Consider the following 24021-nt stretch of genomic DNA (forward strand, 5'->3'; position numbering starts at 1 on the left):
CGTCGCACTATCTGCCGTGATCAGCCCATTAAGGCACCCACATCTTCAATGTTCAACAAACATGCCCAGTGCCCGGTCCACATGGGCCTCGCTGAGAGGCCTGACGGGCGTATGAATCTCTCTCTCTCTCTCCCCAGTGCCCGGTATGGCGGTATCTGAATCTCCCACGTGCAACGCAATTACGGAGAACGGCGATGGATTTAAAGGCAGGGGAACCCCTCTCCATTTGGTCATTGTTTTGGAAGCCGAAACACTAGTTATTCCGTACTAACCAAGATATTTTGTCCGGTCAGTTTTTCGGCTCTTAGCTCTAGCCTCTTGGCCGTTGAGGCTGGAGGGTCCGTGGGACGTTGAACGCTGGCTTGGCTTGGCAGGCTTGCGCCTTGCGGCACTTGCCGGCTTGCAAGTTGCATGGTCAGGAACTCAGTACATATTGAAGCGCCATCCAAGGATCGTGGGGTTCTTTAGTTCCTTGCATTTGTTGCACTAAAGCTTTAAGACACAGACACGGGTCATCTCCGAAGATTCGATATTCGGTAATCTGCAGCGCCACGGGATGGGCATTGGATCATTGGATGATTAATGCTGTGGCTTGGGCGACTGATGAAACAGGAAAATATCGCCCAATTGCTTGGAGTCGGCTGTCCATTTATGTCCAATGGCTGTATGTTGTTGAAGCCATATCATCCAGAGGTAGAAAGGCTGCCCATTCTTCCAATAAGGGAAGAATACGTCCGTCAATGCCGAGAACTGAGAAGCGAATGGATAGCTTCCAATAATAATTAATGATATTTCCAACTACAGCCTCGAAGCCACCGTCAATGGAGAACGCCAGCCTTTCCGTCCGCGAGGTTTCGCTTCCCTCTTTCTTTCACGGAAGTGCGTCTATTTGGGGCTCGAGGAGAGTTCATTGATACCATGATCATTCTATCCAATGCGTTTTAGCATCAGCTGGATTCTTGAAAATGATCTTGTCAGCGAGCCTATGGTTGCACCTACTCTGTCTTGCTGCTCTCTTTGTTCAGCCTGTCTACCTGCAGGAGAGGGGGGCGGCGCCTACGGGCAGGGAAGATTTAGGACTTGTCAATTTCCCGTTGTCTGCGATAGTTGGTCAAGCGGCCCTTATCAGCTATACTGCTCCAGATTTGAACGTTGTAAGGGCATTTCCATTTCGCATCAAAGCTACGTCTCAGTCCGTCGGTGCTTTGCTGACTTGCGTTTCAAGCCTGTTACTATCACTCTACGAAAAGGAGATTCTCGTAATCTAAGGGTTGTCGAGGTTCTAACAAGTAGGCTGCCTACAACATCTCCCATAGATGCATGTCCCCGTTGTCCGCACTAACGTATTCGCAAGCTTCCGCCACAGGAGGAACTTACATATGGACGCCCTCGGCAGGTCTCGAGCCCGCTAGCGACTATGTGCTGGAGCTCAGCCAAGGGGGAGGAGATCCCAATTACTCGGCGCAATTTGAGATAATGATCGGAGGGTCCAGCTCCACGGTGGCCGTATCCACCGCAACTGCTGGACCACCGAGACAGACAACGACGGGGGCCTCGTCACAATTGATCCCACCAAGCCGTTCCTCGATCTCTTCTGTATCTACAACCACTCTCCCTTCCTCTGTCTCTGCCTCTGCCTCTGCCTCAGAGCCAGCATCGTCCGCTTCGACGAACCCTTCCAATACTTCAAGCCCAGCACCGGGACCGACTCCGGGAGGGAACACAGGAGCGAGCGGCGGCGGGCTTTCCACGGGCGAGAAAGTTGCCATCGGTGTCGCTGTGCCGATCGGCGTTATACTCATCGGCGCCGCAGGCTTCTTCATCGGACGAAGGAAGAAGCTTTCGCCCGCGGCGGAAGGTCGTGCGGAGGCGGCGGAGTTAGATGGAAAGGAATGGAGGGGGCCGGAATTACCTGCAAATGGAGGACAGGCGCTCGATGGTAGGCAGGTCGGAGGAGATGCACCGGCGGAGTTAGCGGCGCGGGATAGTGGAAGGGGAGGTGGAGGAGGTCAGGGGGTAATAGGTGAATTGCCTTGAGGGGTTTTAAATAGGAAGGGATTTGGGGACAATATTACCATTGAAACATGTGCTTGCGTGCTTGTTCGGAGTCTTCACAATACCATCTCAGGACATTCCCGTGCTGTCGGAAACATATGGACTGGTGAACTTGAATTCAATCAGTCCAACGTAATATAGATATCTTCTCTGGCCCCGCATGACCGCATCCCAACACCTCATGTTCTTGGGGTAGTGTCATGTTCCACTAATATGGGTCTCATTATCTCGTGTCATTCCTTGTAGCATGAGGAACACAAAGTTGAGGGGGGCGGTCCGTTCCGACTTGCCACGCCACTTTGTTCCTATTCCCGGTTAATGATGAATTGATGATATTGTTTGCACTGTCCTTCGGCTGTTGACCTCTGAACTCAACTTTGGTGCCGAACCCTGAATGAACTTGGTTCTCGGCCCCAATGATTGGGGTTGCCTATTGCGCGTCGCATGGAGCTGTGAGAGCAAGCTGGCAAGCTGGCAAGCTCCACGACGTGGTGACACAGACCACAGTCCATCTACATGAGTGGGGGTGATTTAGAAGCGAGATTCTTACCGCTATTTATCCAAAAACCACCAGCCCCGTCGACTTGCTCGGCGCAAGTTGTACAGAAATTTCAGCAACCGACCGAGAGCGGTTCAGCTATGCAAGGAAATGGATATCATCGCGGAGCTCAAAAGGCTCCCTCCGGCGGGAGTCGTCGTAGCATGCGTCGCTGTCGGGTGGTATCTTAGCCTCTTTGTCTACCGACTACATCTCCACCCACTCGCTAAGTTCCCGGGTCCCAAGCTGGCGGCACTGAGTAAATGGTACGAGTTCCACTATGAAGTGGTGCAGAGGGGCCAGTTCAGTCGCCATATTTCGGAGCTCCATGAGAAATATGGTGAGATTGCCTGGAAATATGCTGCGAGCGCACCCTAATATCACCGATAGGTCCTGTGGTGCGCATTACTCCCCATGAGCTTCACGTTAAAGACAGTAGCCTCTGGGACACGTTGTATGCGAAGCACCCAAAGACCGACAAGTATGCATGGATGAATGGTCGGTTCGGCAACCATGGTTCGATCTTCACTACGTCGGATCAGGCTCTGCACCGACTTCGCCGCAGCGCACTGAACCCAATGTACGACATTTCAGTGGTCGTTGATCTTCTACAATGTTGCCACTTGCTCATCTGATCAAGTAGGTTCTCTAAACGAGCAATTGGCCAGTTTGAGCCATTTGTTCGGGGAAAGGTCGATTTCTTCTGCGACAGAATCGCGAAATACAAAGGCACCGGCGAGGTATTGGCCGTCAACAAACTCTGGAACGCCTATGCGGGCGATGTGATCACAGAGTATTCATTTGGATTCAACTACGATCACTTGGCATCAGAAGATTTCAAGGAGACCTTCCACGATGCGTTCATGGCCGTCAGCGAGTTTGGGCACATTGCCTTGCAGTTCCCCTGGGTTACACCTGTAAGTCTGGTTACTCGGAGACGAACATTCGAAAGACATTAACAAGGTCTTCGCAGCTGTTGAACATGTTGCCGGATGATATGGTGCAGAAAATGAATCCGCCACTCGAGAAGCTACTGCAGCTCCAGCGCGTATGTGGCATCGAAAGGACGGCCTCCACATGTGCTAATTGTTCGTACAGGATCTCCAGAAAACCATCTTCCGCATCGGTCAGGAGAGAGATCAGATGGACAAGCAACCGAAGCAGCCGACAATCTTCCACGAGATCTTGCAGTCCGATCTTCCTTCGCAGGAGAAGATGCTGAAGCGGCTAGGAGACGAAGCGCAGACGATCATCGGTGCCGGTCTCACGACCACGGCCTGGGCTCTCACCAACATCATGTATTATGTCCTCGCAGACACACAAATCCATGCCACCCTCCGCAAAGAGCTTCACGACGCCGTGCCTGACCTCTCCTCCCCAGATGCGTTGAGCTTCCAGAAACTAGAGCAGCTGCCGTTCCTGCGAGCCTGCATCCGAGAAGGCATCCGTCTGTCGCACGGGGTGACGGCGCGGAATCCCCGAGTCCTCAGCGTGCCATTGACCTATGACGAATGGACGATCCCGCCGCAGACTCCCGTGTCCATGACCATCACAGACGTGCATTTTGACCCGGAGATTTATCCGAATCCAACCGAGTTCGTGCCTGACCGGTGGATGAGCAATCCCAAGGCACAGGACGGGAACTCGCTGGACAGGTACTTTGTTGCCTTCGGGAAAGGGCCGAGGCTCTGTTTGGGCATCAAGTAAGTCTAAACTCATTTTATGGCGTCGATTAGGGAATGTCCGCCTCCCAGAACGCTGAAGCTGACTGGTACTGTGTATAGTTTGGCGTATTTGGAGCTCTTCACAGCGATTGGATCAATCTTTCGGCGTTTCCGCTTCGAGCTTTACGAAACGGACCTCTCTGATGTTATCATTGTGCACGATTTCTTCTTGCCAAGTCCGAAGCTTGACTCAAAGGGAGTTCGAGTGAAGGTTGTCAATGTAGAGAGCTAGGATCCATTTTCCTTGCCAGTAGGCTCACATCACCTCATATTTCAATATCGGATTCATCAAATTCTGCCATCATGTGCTCTCGGCATGTGTACACCAAATCATACGTCAACCGCACGCCTACTCCAAAACATGTCATAACCACGTACGGCTCCTAGCCTCTTTGCGTCCGAGACAACTGCGTGGGATACAAGGACGTCCATTTCGCCAAAGTCTACAAAAAGTGTGGTACTTGCCAGAAGTCCCGAAAGGAAGAAGGGAGCTTCTGTTGTGATATGATCACATGGGTTTGATCTCGTTAGAGAGGAACATCAGTCTCAGTAGAGTAGGTACACAAGCAGGTAAGCAGAGTATGTAGTTAGAGCTAACTAGTCGAAAGTAACTCATTTGAGTTAAACGTAAGACCTAGAGAATGGAGGTCTTGCTTCCTTATATTCTGTATACTAGATGTGCTTCCTTATCTTCTTAGAGCCCTTTATTGTGACCGAAGTGACCGTAGTGACCGCTTGTGGCCACTTTGGCCACGATAGCCAAGTACGCCACGATGCTTATTATACTGTAAGAGATCCTCGTCGTGACAGTTGCTGCAAGTAAGACATCGACGCCCACGACGGTCACTAACCCCTCTGCTGTCAATGGTGTAACATGATTGGTAGTTCAAATACTTCCTTGTCCCGAGATCATAGCAAACCCCTCCAAAAACCTCCCAAAAACGGCGTCAGAAACCTCCGTTTTGGGAGGCAATTTCGGTAGCACACAAACGTTACTCTGTATGAAACTCGAGATTCGGTTACTGAGCCTGAACTTAGCATAAGCACTAGTTATAGGTACCGTAGTACCTAACCGTACCCAGTACTTAGAATGTAAATCTGTCATCCCTACCACCCGTGTTTACGGAGCCTAACGCTGATTCACCTTTTTAGGGAAGGCTCAACGCCCAACGGATTGCAAAGGCCTACGGAATAATTACCGTTTTATGTTTAAGCAGAAGATCGCCTGTTAGAGGATTTAGGGGCTCGCGGAGAATCTACAGGGTGCTGCGTTTTATTGGACGCCCTCTAACGCCATTGCATAGTATGCCGAGATCCCGAGACGCTGACTGCTCACCATTTACCAGGTGGCACGGGCACCGATATCAAGAGACAAGAAACACTGGCCATCGTTGCTGACAGTGTTTCTTTCATCTTAATACTTATCCGAGTGTCTATCACTTCCGAGTCTGTTAAGGGAACCCTCTAGAGTCATGATCGGGTACGACGTTCTTTGATATTTTCCCGTCCAATTGACTTGGATAGCTATTGGTGGAATCGGGTAGCGTTTTGGATGTCGAGTCTTGGATTCCTTTCTTGCGATGACGTGGAGAATAATGGAACGCTCTCGGTTCGCTGGATTGGCGCTGCTTCTCTCGCTTATCGGGATTCCGTCGGGGTCTTGCGAGCCAAATGCGTCCGCAGCTGCAATACTAGTACCTTATAGCCAGTACTGGTAAGTTGACCATCCGGACCCCTCAGTTCTATCCGAATCGAAGCTAATCGGGTCTGCGTAGGGACGGTGACGATGGGCCATGGTCTTCCTTCTCGATCCAGATCGGTACGCCTCCGCAGCGATCAAGATTATTCGCGTCGACCCGTAGTACTAGTTTCTGGGTACCAGTACCAGAAGGATGCACGAAGGACGACCCGGATGATTGCGGTGAGAACCGCGGGTTCCTGTTTAACACCGGATCCTCGACCAGTTGGGAGAGCAAAGGATTATACGAATTGGAGACATACGAAGAGGCCAAGTTAGGCCTGTCCGGGAATGGGCTCTATGGCTTCGATTCGGTCACGATCGGGTGGCCTGGGGATAATGGACCGACTGTCAGCAATCAAGCCATCGCCGGCATTGCGACCAAGGATTTCTACCTTGGCGGCATCCCTTTAACTCCATGGGCGACCAATTTCACCGATATTCAAAATCCCTTCCCGAGTTTTCTGACGACTTTGAAGGACAACGGATCGATTCCGAGCATTAGTTGGGGATACACCGCTGGAGCGTACTATAACGCGCCGCAAGTATTTGGAAGTCTGATCCTTGGTGGTTACGATTTAGCCAGAATAGATCCGACCAAGCAACAGGTGTCTCTTTCGCTGGGCTCGGATGTCTCACGGGAGCATCTCATCGCCGTGCAAAATATCACGTTTACCTCGGGCTCATCCCCTCAAAACCTCGCAGCTGCGAGCGACGGCATTTTTGCAAACATCAACACTAATGTGGGTGGGATGTGGCTGCCGAAGCCCGTCTGCGATCGGTTTGCGGAGGCGTTTGGAATCACATTCGACAATAGGACGGACCTCTACCTAATCAACGACACCCAGCACGAAACTCTGAAGCAATCAAATCCGTCAGTCACCATGCAACTTGGCGGGTCGCTTATCGATGCTTTGTCCACCGACATTGTTCTTCCATATTCGTCATTAGCCTTGCAAGCCAAGTCTCCTTTCCTAAAGGGTTCGGCTGGTAGCGAAGCACGCTACCTCCCTATCCACGTCGCTCCGAATAACACCGCATATACCCTCGGACGCGTCCTCCTCCAACACGCGTACGTCTTCACCGACTATGAACGCATGAACTTCACTGTTGCCCCCGCACTTCTCCCCGGTGCGACCAACCCAACTGCCGAGATTGTCCCCATCCGAGTCCCAGGTTATGTAACCACCACCAAAAGCAGCAGCCTCGGCGGTGGGGCGATTGCCGGGATCGTCATCGGCGTCGTTGCCGCCATCACTGGGGTCGCTCTGGTGTTCTGGTTCATGTACCGGAAGCGACGACAGCAGGCAACAGCCGCAAAGGAAGGATCTCAAGAAGATGACGTCCAGGAAACAGTGGAGCAACGGCCAGCCGATGTCGTCGCAGCCGGCGTCGTCTACCCAAAGCACGAGATGGACGCTATTGAAACCACCGTCCATCCAGGTGGCGTAGATCCGAAGACGAAAACAAATGACTTCTACGCTGTGGAGGCGCCCGGCGAGAATGGCCGAGTGGAGCTCGCGGATGGCATCAAGGCGAGTGAACTGCCCACGGATCTGCACGACGGGAAGACTGGCACAGAACTTGGTCCGGTCGATGGCGTGCCCAGTGGACTTTTCGAGATGGATGCCGGATACACTGGATCGGAGATGCACACTCCCATCGATACCCCGGGCATCTCGCGAACCGGAACCCCTGTTGGCGCGAATCCATCGGTCCCTACGGAGTACGTCGAGCGTCCACAGCTGCAGTACCAGCAAATGTTCGATGAGCAGCAAGTGGCGCGGCCGCCTCACGCAGTCGACCTCCGCGATGACGAGTACGTGGACACGTGGGGCTCGTCGGCGGGTCGGAGTCTACCACCCAGCGGTGTGAGCAGTGAGACCTCCCCGACGGTCATGGGAAGTTCCCTGGTGAGTCCCACCAGCGCGACGAGGTCAACACGACCGAGTCCGTTGGCTGAGCATGTGAAGCCGGTGGAGAGGGGGCAAGATTAAGACTTCTAATACCCCCAATCATGCGCGACGCTGCATAGGAACAAGAAGACGCGCTTGGTGAAACCTGGCGGACCTTAAATTTCGCTATCTTTTCGACATTTCACCAAAGTGGTATATTCTTCGGTCATTCACTCTCTTCCTGGAAAACCCCGCGGTGGCCATATCAGTAAATCTGAGTTGCAAATCCCTTTGAGCAGGATGGGCCTGAGAGGGTGTAGTACGTGAAAGGACGTGCAGCGGAGCGAAGACTGGGATGACCATGACGGGAAGCACAACAAGTGCCTGGCCTACCAATTGGACAAGTCTTGGAAGATTTATCACCGTCTCCACTTATGGCTGAACGTCCGTTGCACGTTCCGACCGTTCACTTGACATAGTCAGGGGGTAATAGCACCGGATTCGCTTATGATAGTGGTGTGTGTAAAGGAGTAAAGACATTTTGGAGGATCTAGGAGTGTATATACCGATGGGTTGTTCGGGTGTTTCGTGTATGGGTCGGTGTTTTCCTGACTAGTTCCCTTGTTATTGACCGGCGATCTTTCAGGTCCATTCCAGCACAAAGACTTCTAGTGGGGTGTGATAGAATCCCTTTATTACTTGCATTTGAACATGTCTATGTTGTATTCACCCCATTTGAGCGAGCTTTGTCTAGGGTGTCAATGATTTAGCAGGCTGATAGAAGCCAATATTGAAATCATAGGTAATGCCACTGAACCATCCGCCGTTTCTGTGCTTCACCGAACGCCATGAGCTCCTTTGGCCTCGCCAATATCTTTTCCTCAAAATCCTGCACCCGGCAGTGAATGGTTAAAAGGTTGTTATGTCACACAACATCCGGGGTTGGTACTGGAGTCATGCTTCCGCCTCCAAAAACTATGAACGCTACCACTGCAAGTCGCCGTCGCCAGTACGGAGTGAGCACGGACTTCATCTCTGGACAGACACGGGGCTTGAAGACCGTTGGTAGCCCACGGTCAAGTGAAAACGTCTCCCGGTTACGGCTACGGGGAGTAGGAAGAAGAACGAGGATATGGCAGAGGCGAAGGAGGTGATATATATGCTTACATGTCTAGCGTACAGATGACCTGAATAATAACCTACTACTAAACTTTGACATGTCACCTCGTCCAAAGTGAAATATGCTAGTGTCCCATATCTCTTCCAATCCCTTCCCCGAAGGCCTACGCCAGGCAGAGCAGTCGATGAAAAGATGTGTGCAGCACAACGGTCTGGAGGCAGTGTAATACCAGAGTCGTACTGCAGTGATTCCAAAGATGGGTGCCACCAATTGCACGCTTGGACCGCCAGATTCGTTCCCCGTACTGGAACTGGAATCTGGTGCCAGTAACACTGATGAGACTCAGTGGTTGGACATGGCCAGTCAAGCCAGTCTGTCCGCTGGTGGCGGGACGAATGGACCGATGTTACGAAATGACTGCCAGGCGGCATGGAATATGGAGAAGAGCAAAGGAAGTTAAGTTGCATTTTGAAGTGTTTTAGTATTTACATCAGGAACACGGAAAAACCTGTGTTAGTCATCTATCACTACACTGAACTGGCAGGAGCCACCTTCGAACATTTTTAACAACGATAATCAGTCACTAATGCCGGTAATGTGAGCTTTACACCAGCATCAACACCACCTTGGCTCTACCAAAACTTATACAGAATGGATTCGAATTAGCCTGGATTAGATAGTTCTCTATTGGAGCGTTGAGATGATAACCAACCTTGTATGAGTGCTCCATGGCGTGCAGGATGTCACGTCGAAACAGAACTCAATCCGAATTCGAGAATGAGCTAGCATCTCGACAGTTGAAAAGAGCTCGCATGAAGAGCAATGGTTGAACTCGGGGAACGTGAGAACATAGAGTGCCCGATCATCTTTATTCCTCTTTGGATTATCTTCGGTGTCGGAGACTACCCTCTGGAACTTACTAGATTCGAGAGACGCAGTAGAGGGAGAAGGGGCTCGAAATAATGACGAGGTTCGAAGAGGAGTTGGACTGAGATCAGTAGGATCAGGTAGTATTGTTTCGGGAAACCTCATCCACAGCGTGTAGTATGACATAGCATGAGCTCTCTCGCGCTCGGACACTCGTTATTACGGGTCGCTGAGAATTTCCGGTATGATTTCTTCGGGTTGACTTTCAGCTCATACGGCATCTCGATCGCTTGGAGTTCATCCTCCGCGTATAAATTCGGGAGGGTGCCCCAGATCGTTGCGATACAGGCGATCTTGCTCCGTTCGATGCGCTTGAATATGGCCTTGTCCTGGAGCTTATCCATGGAATGCACCACGGCCCAATAATCCTCGTCGATCTGCCCGGCAAAGGTGCCGTAGAAGTATTTGCGAAATGGAATTGTGTGGATTTCAGGAGCCAGAGGCTGATATGGCTTTCTGGTTTGTTGTTGTTGGTTGTGGTCGTGGCGCCACCTCTCTGGCCCAACATTCCCGCGTTTAGGTTTATTTCGTTCTCACCCCTTTAAGGATGAGACAGCATGCCCCCATCTTGGTTGCTATCCTCATTCTCCACGGCGATCGTGTTTGGACCTTCATTGGATAGAGAAACGGTAGCTTCAATGCCACCGAAGTAGATGGTGTTCGTCACATCGAAATCAAACTCTATCCCCACTCGATAATGTGGCGGCACATTATTAAAGAGATTCTCATCCTGGGGGCTAGCGATTTTCCTGGCCTTTCTGCCAGTTAATTATAGGCTGCAAGGAACCCCAAATTGTATAATTTGCGATGCATTCTTCTCAAGTCCAATTTTACACCTTGGTGATGCATTCAGTGTCTTCAGTGTGACAACGATTGGATAGTACTGTAGTATCCGAAAATCTGCTCGTTAATATAAAAAATATATAAACGGTAAATGTTACGTTGTCATAATTTAGAGCCTACGACCGTAATGTAGAAAGAAAAGCTTTCGATAACTATACGAACTTAACTACTCTAGAGCCAAGGAAAAAAGAAAATACAAACGGGCGCTAACGATATGGTAAGTAAGCAATCAATTCATCACATGAGGTATGAACACACTCTGGGGCATCCTCTACCTTTCCTCTCATAAACTAGTAGTACACCAGCTCCTCACATGCACAGCGGTTCCTCAGCCCACTGCAGAAGTCCCCCGGACCTGTAGCTCAATATCCTCTATTTTCTTCCGTGGATCCCTGTCCCTGATACTCTGGCGCATATAGACATCGATTCCTCACATGCACAGCGATTCCCCAACCCATTGCAGGAGTCTCCCGGGCTTGCAGCTCAGTATCCTCCATTCTCCTCGAATTTCCTTGACCCCTAAGGAGACCTGGTGAAGAACCTCTTAACCGTCGCTCCAAACTTTTGAAGCATCCCTTTCTTGGCGACCTTCGCGGCAATCCCCGCTCCATCTTTCGCCGCGACGACATAGTCCAGACCGATGGAGAAAGCTTTTGAATCGAGTTGGAACGCGGCGTTCATGAGAAAAACTCTTCAATCCTCGTCCTGTCACTTATATTGAGACTTGGACTCTCCGTGGCGGCGATGACCGGAAAATCTAGCTTTTCAGGCAAGGCGATAGTAGCGGAGTCGAATTCCTCGGTGGTTTCAACTGGCCTGACTTGAGCATACTCGGAGCTATGTAATGCCACAATGCTCTTCTCAGACGCGGTATGTTCAGACTTGCTCTCACCGCCGTGGCTCTCGATATCGGGAATGTTAAGTTGTAGGCAAATATGGCCATGTTGCCGATTGACAGGACTTGAAGAGATTACTGAAACAAAGTATTAAGGAAAGATTGTCCATTCTAGTCGCTCCTCAAACTTTGAAGGCCTAGGCAATTTGAAGACAGAGAAAGAAATTGGCAGGAGTACTGGCACCGAGAGATTGTGGACGCAGCGTGAAACCTTCCGAGCAAGAACTGGACGAAAGGAGGACTCCAAGACAAGAACGGGACTCTGGCGAACATAGTTTATCGAATGGCAAATGAGAGCAGGCTTCTTTTCGATGTAGTTTGCAGGCGAAACATATAGTTACGATAATTGTGGGTGGCCTGAAGCAAGCAGAGTACAACAATTATTAGAGCCCCCACATCCATCGAGGTTTTGCTGATGATACTAAAGCGTGATAATCGGTCATCCTATGGAAGAGTATATTTGAACGCAACTGTTTTACTGTCACCGCTTAGTCGTCTCTCATCGCTGGTAATAGTAGGTTGATCAATGAATGGAAAGAGACATGGAATACAACCCCCATCCCTTCCTAGGTAAAGGGCACATTCAGGATTTGGGAAGATCTTGTAAATACCAGGAGTTAAAGGAATTCTGTGGCATGGTAGTCAGTGGTGCAAGCTGAAGGAGGTCGAAGTGGGTATGGATAATTATCGGCGATTTGATACGATACTATCAATCAAAAGCCACCTTATTAGTTGGCCTACGGCCCTTTAGAATCGGAGTTGATCCATCTCCTCGATTTTCCAATATTTCCGCATATTCTCAGCGGTAAGTTCATCCACTTCTTCCTTCATATGTGTCCATAGGATGTTCCCGAACTCGTCCATGATGGCCTTCAACTCCTTCAACCTCAGCTCCTGCTCACCATTCCTGCAGCCCTCCAGATATGCCTCCATTCTCTCCAAACCCGGATGAATGAGGTCATGCTGATTTAGTAGCTCAGGACCATCTGTGGAACCATCTGCTAGCTTCCTCGACATATGGCGCTTGAATGAAGGCATCCGTTTCGCCAACTTTGGGAAGACATAGGATTCTTCAATGCTATGATGCATCTAGAACGGTCAGCTGGTATCAAACACTTAACTGAGGGACGTATCGTACACTAAGCTTCGTGCAAAATTCGAGTCCAAGTTGGATAAATTGACGAATGGACATGCCCGCAGGCCGCTTGTTGGCCTTACAAGCGTCATGCAAAGTGGTCCACGACTGTCGGAAATGGTTGTGCTAGGCACCGGTGAGCAAATGGTATCGGAATATCATGTTTCCCATACATAGTACTCCATCATCTCTGCCAAGTGGTTATATCTTTTGAACTCCGCCGCTGAAAGTGGTGGCAATGACTCCGCCATATCCTTTTCGGTTGCCGCCATATTCAGATTCGAACGACGACAGCTTGACCCAACGGAATAACTAACAGAACTCTGAAATTGAAATGGAATGAACAGCTGAAAAGCCCTTCGTGCGATACTATGAATTATATACCGACTCCTTGGCCAAACGATACATCGCTGCATTTGCTGACAATTGTTCGGATATCGTAGGTTCTGAAGTGAGAAAACGCTGTAGATGTAATATTTGGTGGCGAGCTGACCTTGAACGTTTCCTAGGGAGGGCTCTAGCTACTAAGAGCTCTGCGCCTTTGTTCGAGTCGGAATACCATCACCAGTTCATCACCGGGGGACGTAGCATTTGAAGATACCGATATTTGAAAGACCGAGGCTCGATATAAGCTATAGGATTCAGTTCCGTCCGATGACGGACTATAGTAGTTCATTCTCCTACCTATAACTAGTGTTTTGGGGTTGCCTCCTTGGTGGTGCCAAGGCAACAAGCTGAAGGCATGATTAGGCAGCAGATCTTGCTGCCCGACTCAAATCAATGCAGGGGGTTAGATCATGTGCAGGGGTCATGTGGCTGATCGACATCGAATGTGGCTTGACACTGCTCAGATCCCAGTCCAGCTGGGGAAGTCGCGATGGACGTCAGGTCAAGAAGGTCGCGGCAAGTTCGGAATATCTGTTTGATCCTCCATCTCTCTTTTGAATCTCAATACCCCTCCCTCATGCCTGGAGACTGGATCATCGTTTAAGATCCATCTAGGAAATGCGAAGTCGATCATCGGGCCGGGCAGTTTCGCATATTGTTCGACAATCGCTGCGGCGCGCATTGCATGCCAATACGGAATCCACTGGGATCAATTCAAGCGTGAAGAGCACCGCACAATGATGCACTGAATACACGCACAATCGAAAACGACGCGGATATGGATCAAGCAGAGACTGGCAAACTGGCCGGTGGGCACAATGCAGATACCCGATATAGACCGCCAACTCTGGAGGAGGCTCTGGCATACACTCCAGTCACTTCGATCTTGCCTTTCAATCCAGGTACGATATGGTTCTTAACTATACGGACGCAATTCAATGCTATTTGCCTTCTCACGAGGAAGCATATCCTGTTAACGCGTGTCTGCATGTCAACTCTTGCATAAGGTCAAGAGTGACTGTTACCTCTGAGTAACTGGTTTGAAGCAACTACTGACCGGTAATCTGATTATAGAGATCATAAGCGCCCCATCCGTGAGCCCCCCGATCTCATCGACAGCTTTTACACCTTCGAAGGAGCGCGAGACTGGCAAAGTGGAGCTGGAGAACCTCGGTCGATTGGCACAAGAGGCACCAACTTCAGTCAGACTGGAACAGACTTTAAAACACCTAGGTGATCTGCTACAGAGAGATGGGTTGACTCAATATAAGTTTGCGAAACCTCCTGGTTTCACTTCGGAAACAGCGGCATCGTCATCGAGGCCTTCTAAGAAGCGAACAGGCCAAAGTGCTCTCGATGAACTGTCACCCTTCGCGAAGATGGTCTTAAAGCGAACCAATGTCGATTTTGCATATTCGAAAGCACCGGCATCGACTGCCAAGTCGCGACAGCAGAGAACGCCATCAACGACTCCAGTTTCCATGCAATCCCCGGGCACTCGTCAAACCATCAAGGCGGAAAGCAGGACGCCTACGGTTGAGAGGAAGTCACCGCTTCCACCACCAGTTCGATCGGCGCATATGGAGGTCAAACCGCGCGTAACACCACCACATCTGGAACGGGCACCCTCGAATAATCAATCCCAAGTATCCAGTATGGGATACGTGGAAGTTCAATCTCAGAACGCGACCGCCATCGACCATAATGCATCGATGACGATCAATCCATCTTTACTGATGAAGGCCCCCCCTCAGCCAACTTCACAAGTCATTATTCCGCCGCCGTCGAGCCCTCTGAGTAGCGTTCCTCCATCATCTAACCCCCAGCCTCCATCCCAGCAGTCTACTTCAAAGCACAGTGCTCCTCCATCTCAAACTCCAAAAGAGCCCGTTGTCAAGCGTCAGTTGAATGGGAATGACATGATCATGACCCCGTCCATTCCGAGCTCCTCTCAAGCCGACTACGTTGCGGATCCACGAATTGATGCTCGCGTTGCTGCTAGAGACACCTTTAATATCTCGAAGAAACGAATACACGATGAGATGACAGGCGGTGAAGGTTACGTCTCAATGAGCGTCGACGTCCGACACAAGGCAAACGCAGAATTACACAAGTTGTTGGAGCTGGTGGAAGACCTGCTAGAGACAGAAAATGCATGGGATCCAGACGCATCACAGGTCAATCAATCAGATGTTGGTCGCTACTTCATCATTGGTGCATCATGGGTCGACCAAGATGCACCTAGCTCGTCTGTTCCCCGTTTGCTTCCCCAAACGCAAGCAAAGCTGGACAAGGCTATACAAACGGTCATCTCGGCCAAGAGGTTCCAAGAGGTATCCGCGGACAGCTTGGTGCGAATACAAAGAATGTGCGAAGCATCAATTGTGCCGGTTGAAAGGCTGAAGCTTCTTGTGAGTGGCTCCTGGACCGATCAGGATATTCAAGATTGGGCCGGCAGCCTTGCCACTGCGGAGCATGGAATGCAAGCAGCAAAATTGCTATTGCGTATCATGTGTGCAGGAAGAGAAGAGAAGGTCCTGTATTCGGAACATTTGGTCCGCCAGACTCTTGACGCGGTGAAACATGTGCTTGAGATGTGCCTATTGCCAGCAGTCGAGACGAGGAATATGGAAGCTCAAGCCGACGTATTCCGTATATTGGCTACACACAAGAAGCCATTGTCCAACCTCATGGCGATAGTCGGCCGCGTCTTCAGGCTTCTTGGCGATCTTATTGCGAAGGTGGACGTCGCGGAAACGGCTATCAATTCAGTCGAGGACACTGCCGTCAAGCTCATCTTTGTGGAAAATGCTCATGCAGAAAGGGACTCGGCGCTTGGCACACAGAAATATGAGACACTCCGTCGTACCGCCATGGACACTTTGGCGCGAGTGTTCGCCAAGTACTCCGAAATGCGACAGGGAATTTTCAACGACATTCTTACCAGCCTGGAACGGTTGCCGGTGCAGAGGCAGTCCGCGCGGCAGTATCGCCTCATTGAGGGCAAACCCATACAACTCGTCAGTGCTCTGCTGATGAGATTGGTTCAAATGGCTGGCGCACCCCTGCGTGAAGACGCCCGAAGGAGGGCAAAGGCTGCAATGGCCAATGGTGGAGAAAGTTCGGATGAAGACGAGGAAGACATCGAAAGTGATGAAGAGCCACTGGCGAAAACCAAGCCCCAGGCTGTTGTCCAAGCTATGGACCTTGATATGGTTGGTGACATGACTATCTCCACTGCAATGAAGGAGCTTAGGAGTATTAGTACTCCTTTGTTCTCGAGTGCACAGCAAAGTGCGAGACACCTGGTTGGTTTCCTCGTCTCGAAAGCTCTAGGCGCTACCAAGACTGGAGATACTCCGTTCCGAAATCTCCTGGACATTTTTGTTGAAGATTTCTTGAACGTTCTCGGTCACGCGGAATGGCCTGCAGCCGAACTGCTTCTGCAGACCCTCCTGACGCAGATGGTCGGTCTTGTGGAAACCGACAAGATGGCCACCAACGCAAAAGTCATGGCTCTTGACCTGATGGGATTGATGGGCTCTGGCATCTCCGATGTTCAGTTATATGTGCAGCACAATTACCGGTCTCTCGATACTCGGGATTCCGATCTTTCTGTCAGACTATCGATCATCGCCGATACCGTCCTCGAAGAGCGACAAGCAGATCTCGACGGCCTGGAATTCGACGGCCCCTATCGAACCGCTATTGAATATCTTCACACGAGGGAGAGTGGAAATGATCCCCAGAATCAGAGCGCAAGAGGCTTCACCATGGCCCAATGGGCGGCCCAGCTTTTGGTAGTGTTCGAAACAGCGCGAAAGAGAGGCGATGACGCCGATGCAGAATTGCCACGCGATCTTCTCCTTCAAGTCCGGAACATGATCGCGGACGACAGTTGGCTCCAAACGGAATACGAATTCGAGACCGTGTCCGACACCCAAGGAAGGATCGCATCCGCACTCGTAGCGTTGAATCTACCGTTCTGCAGATCTTTCAAACGGATATTCCACACGCTGCTCCTGTCAATGAATAGTGATCAAGCATCTCTCAAGAGCCGGAGTTTGAAGAGCGTGGTTCAACTCCTGGAGAAGGACCCGAAGATTCTCGACAAAGGCAACCATGTCATCAACCACATCCTTCGGTGCATGGGAGATCCTTCGACAATGGTCCGAGATTCCGCGCTAGGACTACTAGCAAAGTGTCTGACACTGAAACCATCGCTCGAGAACGAGGTCTGTGATCGTATCATAGCTCGATCTGCGGATGCGGCCGTTGTAGTCCGAAAGCGCGTAATGAAGACCCTGAAGGACATCTACTTGAGGAACGAGAGTCAAGATGTCAAGGCCGCCATCGCGGATACTCTTCTTCAACGGATTCGGGATACCGAAGAATCCATCGCAGATATGGCGAGACAAACCTTCGAAGAGATCTGGATCACACCATTTGTCGAGTCCAAGGGAACAGACGAGGACCCGCACATGAATCTACGCCTCAAGAAGCAGGTAGCGCTGATTGTCAGGACTGTACAACGCGGGGATGGCGTACTCAGCGTCCTCGAGTCACTTCTCCACAGTGCTCTCTCTCCCCAGTCGAAGCATGCATCTATCAACACCGGGGTTTGCAAGACCATGGTTGCAGCGATGTTTGACGCGATTATCGACAACGACCAAGCGTTCAGCGGTCTGCCGCAGCACAGTATCCTTCAGACAATGGCAGTATTTTCCAAAGCCAGCCCGGCGCTCTTTACGGCGGATCAATTGAAGCTATTGGAGCCGTATATTAAGAACCTTTCGAACACCGACGATCTATTAATTTACCGATCGGTCATCAGCATCTTCCGATATACGATGCCGTCGCTGTCCTCTCTCCAGAAAGGATTTTTAGAGAACGTCCAGCAAGCGCTCCTCAGCAGCGTTGCGAAACTTGGAAAAAGCGAACTCGAAGAGGTCGCTTCATGTCTCTGGATTATTGATAGCGTCCTTGAAAATACGGAGAGACTTATCCGGCTTATTGTGTCCGTGATTCGCGGCATCGGTGCCAAGAAACTGGTCAACTTCAATGACGCTGCACAGGCCGTGGAACTCAACCGAGTCAAGCGGTACATCATGATTGCTGGCTACTTCGGAAAGGCGTGTGATTTCGAGAAGTATCTCAACGTTTTCAAGAAACAGTTGGGCTATCCAGGTTCTACCGTATCAGGCATCATCATTGATGTCCTCATCCCGTTTGTGAAGACAAAACAGCCGATCGATCTTCGTGAAGCAGCCCTCGAGAGTATCGGCATGATATGCCAAGCTTGGCCACAACAATTCAACCGGCCGGATGTCACTCGAGCCTTTGACTTAGTCTTTATCAACGATGACATGAAGCTGAAGTATGTCGTGCTCCTCTGTATACGCGACTTTTTTGCCGCCGAAGAGAAGCGATCCGAGACAGGTGCAGAGATCAAGGTTGGTGAGGGTGTGAAACACGGCCAGGCACGTCTTCAAAAGTCACTCGCGGCCAATGAAAATGATGGCGTTTCGACCTGTCTTGCGCAGAATTACCTCCACTATATTCTCAAGCTTGCGTTGGCCAAGCCGGATGAACAGGCCTTCCTTGCGACGCAGATCATTGCAAGTATCAACCGACAAGGCTTGGTGCATCCTAAGGAATGCGGTCCGGCCCTTGTCGCGCTCGAGACCTCTCCACATGAACAAATTGCTGCGATTGCCTTCCAAGAACACCGCAGCTTGCATGAAAAGCACGAGAGCATGTTTGAGAAGGAGTATATGAAGGCAACCAATCAAGCCTTCACATACCAAGCGGATGTGCTCAGCGACTCCAAGGGCACCACGGGCCAGCCACCCGTTGCGAAGATGAAGCCGCTTTACGAAGTGCTCAAGATCGGAAACAGCAAAGTGCGCAAACGGTTCTTGCAAAATCTCTGCTCGCGATGCGATATTGAGCCGGTGAAATTTCAGAGCAATCCGGAAGGTAGTCGGCATGGACATTTCGTCCGGTTCTGCATGGAGAACCTTGCTCTTTTCGACTATTCTCGGGTCGATGAGCTGCTTCATGTGGTTTCCTGCATGGAAAAGCTAGTTACCTCTAGCGGAACGACAGTAGCCCATAGCATCGAGACGGAGATATTAAAGATGGGCATGAACAGCCAGCAAAACCCGACGAACAGTGGACCGCAAGCCGATATAGCGATGCAAAATGGTGATGTGCAAGTCAACGGGTTCGACTACGCACAAGCCAATGGATTAGCGGTGGGCGATGTCGGAAACCATCAATCCCTTCCAGCAGTTCCCGATATCGACCCAAGCCGTCTCAACACGCTCTCCTTATCGGCCGTCATCCTGTTGACGATCTGGGAAACCCGCAGCCACCTCCGCCGTGCCTGGAACCTCGCGAAGCCACACGCCTCCAAGCAATCCAAACCGAGCGTCAAAGACATGAACAAGACCCCCATCCGCAACCCCGCGTTCCCCCACGACAAGTTCCTCGAGCGCATCGCGTCCCTCCATCACCTCCTCGCCACCCCTGCATCCGAGATCGAAGCCTGCCAGTCCCTCGTGCACCTTCTCAGCGTCGACAACGAGCATCGCATCGTCGACAACGAGGACGACGACGAGGTCGCGCGCATGGCCGCCGGGTACGAGACGCCGAGCGACGCGGGGGGCGGCGCGAGCGAGAACGGCGGCAGCGCGGAGAAGCGGGGCCGGAAGCGGAAGAGCAGTATTAGTCTGGGGGGGCATCTGGGCATGACGCCGAAAAAGAAGCGGGGGCGGCCGGGGAGCGCGAAGAATAAGGGTGGCGCGGGAGGGAGGAGGAAGAGTACTAGCAGCGGGGACGATGATGGGTGGGATTGAACTTGAGGGTATCTGAGGGGTCTAGAGGCGCTAATACGGGCGCGAGTTTCGGATCAGATGAATGTGGAGATCCACGGAGTAATCGGGGTATGTCTTCGAGCATAGGAAATCGGAGGCGCTTCACTGGGAAATGATCATGGCTCAATGGGACTGCATAGATTATGGCTGCATACTGCTACTTAATATATATTCACGGCATTAAGACGGTTTAGACGGATCGGAAGTGAAGGAGACGACGAGTGAAATTTAGACAACCATAGTCTACGTTGCTACGGTCATGCGGAGATAAAACCGTTATGTTGGGACAGTGCCCTGTGATAGATGCACTATACAAGATAGCAATGAGCCTCCTCCGTCCGTTCCGATCCATTCGCTAATGCCCATGTCTCGTTCGAATTCCGAACCCCCAAACCCATCCTAAGGTATCCAGCCGCTCCAAACTCCATGATATGCACAAGACTTGCATCCCAATGTATCCTCCCTTGCGTCCAATAATGTCCTGCAATAATTCCGCCTGGCATACCAAATGCATATCGTAGCCGATGCGATTCAAACGACTGCCTTCGATGACTCAACTGGTGCAAAAGGGTCAGCACAGCCCAGGCATCGAACACGATGTAAGAGAAAAGAAAGTGGAGGACGCGAGCCCTCGTCAGACTAGGAAAAGATTCATAGAGGCGTCCGAGTAGAAGGCTCTAATGGGTATGCCAATATCACTTACAACTGCGTGAATTCTTCAGCGGGAGACCCAAAGCCTGGAAGCACATGCTCAGGTGAGAATGTTTTATGGACAGCAAAGGAGATGGTGATGATGAAACGTCCAGCCAGCACGCTGCTGACGGAGAAAAGATCGCCAATCCTAACTTCCGACGAGTACAGCAAAACGACATCAAAGTCGGACTTTCATGATTGTGCATAGTAGTGCTGGGGCCGATGAACTGGAGGTTCGTGACTGTGAACGGTTAGAAGGAAGAGAGAAAAACAGTGTGCCTATCATACTATCGTGGACGCACATCCACAGGGCGAGGTCGATCCCGCGGGAAATCCATTAAGTGGGTGCGATTTGTGGTGTTGACTGTGCGAATTCTTGCCTCTTCAGGCGCCCTTACCGCCCTTGCGGCTGGATTCGGGTGCGATTGAAGTTCAACGTAGCCAGGCGGACTCCTCCGCTCCATCCCATATATCTCACGATGACTAGGCTGTGACTCGAAAGCAGGTCTTTCAGACGGATGATGAGGATGAGGATGAGACGAGTAAACACTACGCTCAACAACACGCGGACTTTCTCTTCTGCGGTAACTGTGACTTAGAATAGAAGACTCGGGAGGAAAGGCAAGACGTCGAGGTGCTTCAACTGCCAACGCGCCCCTACCTGGGGATTCAACGTAATGCGGAATGGGACGAGAAATATCATGCGCTACAGGTAGTCGATCCTGCCCTCGTGGCGACTTTGGCCGATTAAGGCTGGGATAGGTGAGGTCCACAACCTTTGGTGGTGTCCTTCGACGCGACGATTCCACCAGTTGTGCACTTTGGTGTGCGCCAGGGTAGTCAGGGCGAACGCGCTTGTATGAAGGGTCATGAACCTCATCAGTATAAGCGTCATGCCAAGACTTCCGTTTCACCAGCAGATTTGGTCTTCCCTGAGCTGCAGTGCTAGCCTGTTGCCTAGGACCACGAGCTTCTGGAATAGCCTGACGTGGGTCATACGGCTCAACTCGATCACGAGGGGGTTCATGACGATTTATCCTAGCATACTGATCCTTTGCTGGATCACTGCTGAATGGAACGTTCTGCGGACTGGCCGCCTCAATGGATGGTAGCGCGACATCTTCATCGCGAACTTGCCGGGGAGGACTCTGTCTGGTGGTGGGCTGAGTGGGCTGGCTACTAGTTGGAATAGGTTCTCTATGTGTTAGTTCGGGCGCACGTCTGGAAGCATGATCCTGGATATGGCTGTCCTCTACGTAAAAACGTGATGGAGGCTGTCGACGCTGCTCAAGATGAGGTTCAGAGACTTGCAGCGCTCTTACTGGTGGCGGGATTGGTCGATGAGATCTCTGTCGTGAATAGTAAGCACATCTAATTATATTATTGCGATCTCGGGAGGACATACCTCGTACGCATCATCGGGGCGAGACCTCGCAAGTTGCCGCGGTATGTCGTCGACATATGGATGCATTGGTCTTGTGGGGTGCTGCGGTGACTCATAGATGAATCGTTCGGATTGTGGAGCAGCGTACACTCCACGAGGTGGAGGCGCTGCTTCAGAGACGTACACACGCTCAGGTCTCGTAGGAATTAGCCGGGGAGGAGGCTCGTATGCTCGAGGGCGGGTGGACAGAGTGGGTGGAGGAGGATATGGTAGCCGCATACGACCAGGGACGCGGATGAGGTAAGTCCCACGATGCCTTCGAGATTGAGGATGAGGCACCCATTCAACATTATCTGGCTCATCCCATCGGATATCTTGGTGCCGCAGTGGACGCGACGTGATCTCAACGCTCTCATGGCGTTCTTCTGTTTGGTCGTCACTTGTGGTGCCGTCATCTTCATCCTCGGAATCATCGATGACGATGATTTCGCGGAACATCTCCTCGAGCTCACGCTTGCCAGAGTCATTCTCGCCACGCCATTTCATGAGTCGATCAAGTGTCGTCGGTTCAACCCTCGACCGAGCTTCATGATACGTATTTTGCTTCAGCAATTTGTCGTAATTGGTATATTCGTGTCGGATATGTGCGACCACCGCGAGTTGAACTCGCCGAGGGAGGGAAAGCTCTGCGGCATTTCCTACACGGGAGGTTCCGTTCCGAAAGGCGTGTTTGATGATATTATCAAGATCTTTTTTTGGGATTTTGGGGAATAGATCGCGAATGGCGAGTCTAACTTGCTCGCTCGTTTCCTTGGAACTATGCGATTGCAAGGATTTGGCCAGTCTTGATGTGTCAACTGTATCTTTGTTCTTCCGGAATTGACCATGATGGATGGTATATCCCTCCCATTCGCAGGCGAGATCAACGATATCATTGGGAAAGTGATGACCTATTCGATGAACATGATGGGCGATCTTTTCGGGGTTATTGTGAGCTCGGTTCTTTGGTGCTACCTACATGGATGTCAGATATTGTTCAAAACACAATTTAAGCTCGGACGATGCGACTTACCGAGACAACATGGACATCGAGTCCTCGCTTCCTGCAAAGCTCTTTACATCGAGCAGTGAGCTCGGGGGCGCCCGTGGGAACGAATGTATATCCTGGAGGGGCATTTGCATTATATGAGATCTGTAAGACTTGTTAATAATAACACCAACGGACGGAACAACATCTGCTGACAATGGACTGGAGTTTCTTCTTCTCTTGGGTTACATGCTCCAACACAATTTTGTACGGCTTTTTCTTCCTTTGCGTATGACGCTCGCCAAGGCGAGGTAGCCTCGAGGCTAAAGAGCGATCGTTCACTCTCGTCATGTTCGTCGCAGTGTCCGTGAATGCGAACACCCCATCTTCCAATCACAGAAAGGTTCCGAGGTAATAGGAGGACCTGGAGATTAGCATGCCATTAACTGGAGCAAACAAGGACAAGCAGACGAGAGATCTCTAAAAGAGAAGGAGGAATCTAATGCAACTACGGTTGCCTCTGAAGCTACGACACTATGGGCACTTGTAAAGTGATGAAGTGCGGATGGAAGATGCAGGAGGAAAGTGAGGCGGTTCAAGGGCGAGTTGTTGGTGGTGATAAAGAGTATTGGTCCAACACAGATGCACCGGCATGCACGTGACTTTAGCAATCACGTGCCTTGATAGGCGTCATGTCACGTGCAGATCTATCAACAAACATCTCCATCATCCCTGTCGAGTGAACGCTGCTAGAGATTCAGCAGTAGTGAGAGGTATGGATA

At 51.0% G+C, this 24021-nt stretch overlaps 7 protein-coding genes across 7 annotated transcripts; 4 read left to right on the top strand and 3 right to left on the bottom strand.

Moving 5' to 3' along the window:
- Positions 1-965: 965 nt before the first annotated feature.
- On the top strand, positions 966-2037 carry P152DRAFT_512597 (uncharacterized protein; the record flags this gene model as incomplete). The annotated part of the gene is made up of 2 exons (XM_033682756.1): positions 966-1192; positions 1317-2037. 2 exons carry the CDS (start codon positions 966-968, stop codon positions 2035-2037), a joined length of 948 nt encoding a protein of 315 aa, XP_033535809.1.
- Positions 2038-2443: 406 nt separating this feature from the next.
- Positions 2444-4949, top strand: P152DRAFT_431884 (cytochrome P450, variant). The gene is made up of 6 exons (XM_033677428.1): positions 2444-2933; positions 2984-3173; positions 3237-3510; positions 3567-3641; positions 3692-4296; positions 4378-4949. Exons 1-6 carry the CDS (start codon positions 2705-2707, stop codon positions 4547-4549), a joined length of 1545 nt encoding a protein of 514 aa, XP_033535810.1. The 5' UTR covers positions 2444-2704; the 3' UTR covers positions 4550-4949.
- A 1144-nt stretch (positions 4950-6093) lies between these two features.
- Positions 6094-7344, top strand: P152DRAFT_369660 (acid protease; the record flags this gene model as incomplete). The annotated part of the gene is made up of 1 exon (XM_033675485.1): positions 6094-7344. A coding segment is annotated over one exon (1251 nt), but the record flags the coding sequence as incomplete, so codon positions are not given.
- Positions 7345-10098: 2754 nt separating this feature from the next.
- On the bottom strand, positions 10099-11521 carry P152DRAFT_480403 (uncharacterized protein; the record flags this gene model as incomplete). The annotated part of the gene is made up of 2 exons (XM_033681766.1): positions 10099-10453; positions 11403-11521. 2 exons carry the CDS (start codon positions 11519-11521, stop codon positions 10099-10101), a joined length of 474 nt encoding a protein of 157 aa, XP_033535812.1.
- Positions 11522-12480: 959 nt separating this feature from the next.
- Positions 12481-13171, bottom strand: P152DRAFT_456414 (uncharacterized protein; the record flags this gene model as incomplete). The annotated part of the gene is made up of 1 exon (XM_033679003.1): positions 12481-13171. The coding sequence occupies exon 1, from the start codon at positions 12822-12824 to the stop codon at positions 12483-12485; it is 342 nt and encodes a 113-aa protein (XP_033535813.1). The 5' UTR covers positions 12825-13171.
- Positions 13172-13770: 599 nt separating this feature from the next.
- On the top strand, positions 13771-20569 carry P152DRAFT_412756 (uncharacterized protein). Its single transcript, XM_033676989.1, has 2 exons — positions 13771-14159; positions 14332-20569. Exons 1-2 carry the CDS (start codon positions 14036-14038, stop codon positions 20115-20117), a joined length of 5910 nt encoding a protein of 1969 aa, XP_033535814.1. The 5' UTR covers positions 13771-14035; the 3' UTR covers positions 20118-20569.
- Positions 20570-22146: 1577 nt separating this feature from the next.
- Positions 22147-23590, bottom strand: P152DRAFT_471969 (uncharacterized protein; the record flags this gene model as incomplete). The annotated part of the gene is made up of 4 exons (XM_033681118.1): positions 22147-22177; positions 22241-23226; positions 23285-23404; positions 23456-23590. The coding sequence occupies 4 exons, from the start codon at positions 23588-23590 to the stop codon at positions 22147-22149; spliced, it is 1272 nt and encodes a 423-aa protein (XP_033535815.1).
- Positions 23591-24021: the final 431 nt, after the last annotated feature.

The sequence above is a fragment of the Eremomyces bilateralis genome, assembly GCF_010015585.1.
Source record: "Eremomyces bilateralis CBS 781.70 unplaced genomic scaffold P152scaffold_5, whole genome shotgun sequence".
Classification (NCBI taxonomy): Eukaryota; Fungi; Ascomycota; class Dothideomycetes; order Eremomycetales; family Eremomycetaceae; genus Eremomyces; species Eremomyces bilateralis.